At 41.5% G+C, this 3017-nt stretch overlaps 1 protein-coding gene across 1 annotated transcript in view; it reads left to right on the forward strand.

Moving 5' to 3' along the window:
• The window catches only part of LOC104961001 (lysine-specific demethylase 4B-like), a 30863-nt gene that overhangs the window by 15422 nt on the left and 12424 nt on the right, over positions 1 to 3017 (forward strand). The window contains exons 5-7 of the mRNA XM_010789198.1: positions 1304 to 1551; positions 2165 to 2364; positions 2729 to 2849. Of these exons, the coding sequence (XP_010787500.1) occupies positions 1304 to 1551; positions 2165 to 2364; positions 2729 to 2849 (569 nt within the window). The remainder of the gene's footprint in view (positions 1 to 1303; positions 1552 to 2164; positions 2365 to 2728; positions 2850 to 3017) is intronic.

The following is a 3017-nucleotide window of genomic DNA, read 5'->3' on the forward strand; positions in this document are numbered from 1 at the left end:
TCTATGTTGAATTGACAAAGGATCTAACAGGATATCACTCTGTCTGTTGTGTTTGATACCGAACTCTGATGCTGATAAGGCACCGGAGAACGGCTGTCCTAATTCCCCCGACATGGTTTTAGAACCTACCCCCCAAAATCTACACGCAAGACCACCGCAGTCTGTTTAGAGAGGCAACTCTCAGCGTGGCTTAAAACACCAGCTGCCGTTGTATAACGGCCTGTCCACACGGCGGCGTGCGTTGAAGCTTCAACGCTTCTGCCCGTTCACTTGGAATGGGGTGACGTCACGCTTCGCCAAACTGCATTGTGGGAGCGTTGCTACGCGTTGCTCGCTTCAAAAGTTGAGCAATGTTCAACTTTTGAAGCTTCAGACACGCCCGCCGGCAAGCTTCAACGCACGCCGCCGTGTGGATGCTGAATAATTTACCAAAGGACCTCCAACACATTGCATGTCCGACCGCCGGATATCAACGGAAATATACAAGCCGGTTTCTTTGGTTTTTCACAAAAATACAGGATTACAGGATACAAATCATAAAATACAAAGTTTATATGGGACACAAGGACAAACCCAAAAGCCAAAAGCCCCCCTTTTCTCTTCACACATAATCTCTTATCCCCTTCCCCCCTCCTCCCTCTTCATCAGGTGGTTTCCCTTTTACTGTCTTTAGGTAAGAGGGAGGTTACATAGTTCAGCTTTTACTATTGAACAATTTTAAATTTTAAATATAAATTAAACAAAATAAATGATATTCAATTTGAACAAAAATGTATAAAACATTACATGTGAAGGCAGAATACTTGGACAATGTAATATATGGAATTAAACTTATTTTTCCTCAATCAAAAACAGGAAAACAAAATGTCTTACATTTTGTAAAGTAATAAACGTATGAACTACTATCACTGAGTTCTGATGGTGTTGGAGCTGAAAACAGAATGGAGGAACACAGTTCACTCTCGTCCTGTGCACAATGTTCTTAAGCCATCTTGCCGCGATCGTAACTGTCCTCAAGGTGTAAAAACCACAACGCCTTCTTTCTTAGCAATTGGTTTAGAGACGTACGCTTTGCCCAACATTAGGTCTGAAGCGTGTTCCAAGTCTGGTTTCAGATGTCTGGTGAGAGATCTCTGAGAAATACTTACTTTCCATCAAACCAATCTAAAGCCAGTTATAAATGTAGGTGAAATGATAAACTTCATAGAGGCAGGATTTGCAGGTGAGGTCTGTCACGGCCACTTAAACAGCAGATCTGTCAACAAATTCATTTAAACATGTATTGGTCTTTTGGTCACCTCAGGGCCATGCAGAAGATGAAGCAGCTTCGTCGTCTGAAGCTGGAGGATGTCAAGGTGCTGGCAGAGGAAGGCATTGAGCTGAATGCAGCGGAGTACCAGCTTCAGGTGGAGGAGCGCGAGGCCCAGAGGAGGCTGGACCGAGAGGAGCGGCTAGCCAAAGAGGCCATGATGACGCTGGAGGCAATGGAGCGTGAGGAGCAGGAGGCTGCTGAGGCCGCAGCTAGAGCAGCAGAGAATGCAGATATAGAAGGTGAGACGATATTAGAAGTAAGAAATGCAGTTTGTTTGTTTTTGTTAACAGAATAAAAAAAGAAAGGTGAGAAGTTTTCACCAGAATATGGGGCTAGATTAATATTGACATAAACAAAACCCACATAGTTGCTTTATTTTGAATTTCAGGTGTTTCTGCAGATTCTCTTTAACTCTCTGCAGATGCAGAATAACATATAGATAACTTGATTTCAGAGAACACTGAGGACGAACCCTTCCAAAATCAAAACTCCGGTTGTTTATCACTTTTCTTTACCATCCTGAAAGTTTTTTTATGGCTGCTTTTTACTGTTATGTTAAAATACTTATTGACTTAGCAGCTCAAAATATATATCAGCTATGGCATAATACATTTGAACCTAAGAGTCACCGTTGTGAAACTGTAAAGATGTTAGGTAAAGCCTGTACAAGTATTCAGCTCTTCTCTGCGTATCTCTGCTTCCATTAGGATTAGATTCCTCCCTGTGTGTCTGGAAAAGTCACATTTTATTATTTTTTATTCCACCCAAACTACACACAGCCAGTTTTCTGTTTGACACAACGGCCATCACGACTCTCCTGAAGTATCTTTTCTTCACATGTCTCTTTGCCAGAACAAGAACCCAAGGCCAAACCACAGATCCTGGCAGATGACACTGAGAAAAAGAAGCAGAAAAAGCAGAAGAAGTTGACATATATGAACGACCCCATCACTGGGTTTGAGGAAGCCTTTGCACAGTTTGCCTCCTCCAGCATCAAGAAGGCAGAAAACCACATGGTCCGTCGTCCAGAGCTGGAAGTGAGCGCTCCCCAGGTAAGATGGATCAGCTTTTATTCAATTAGACTTGTGTGTCAAACATGGAGGCACACTTTAATTATTCTCAAGCCACAGTTCTTGATACTGCACACATAGGAAAATACATGAACGTCTACATTTGAATTGGTTTTCTGCCACAGTTGTAGATTAAGCCAGTTATTCATATTGATAAAAATACTCAAATGACATTTCTAGAAGATCTTTAAGTGTCCTAAAACTAATTTGAAGTGTAGAAAAATGTATAGCTGTACTAACAAAACCCAAATATGAAATGTATTTGCTGCTGCATAATACAATGTTAAAAGGACTAAACACATTTTTTTTAAATAACACAATGTGAAATAATCTTGGGATTTTCCAGGCATGCTACTCCAAGGTGAAGATGCCAACGGAGGTAAAAAAGAGCAGACGTCACCCCCTCAGCAAGCCCCCCATGCGCTCCCCTCTGTCCATCCTCAAACAAGAACCGACCAGCGACAAAGGTTTGTGGCTTTGTGTTATTCTAATTTCAAATTGGAACCATTTCATCAACAGTTTTGATCCTGTTTTTGAGATGCAAACCGACTAGGATTTGATAGATCTGGATGTTTTATACAGGGACACGCTGTCAGTTGCTTGACATGAAATAAAAAAGGTAGAATGTGTTAATT

Source organism: Notothenia coriiceps, unplaced genomic scaffold (genome assembly GCF_000735185.1).
Source record: "Notothenia coriiceps isolate Sejong01 unplaced genomic scaffold, NC01 NC01_scaffold00032676, whole genome shotgun sequence".
In the NCBI taxonomy this organism is placed as follows: Eukaryota; Metazoa; Chordata; class Actinopteri; order Perciformes; family Nototheniidae; genus Notothenia; species Notothenia coriiceps.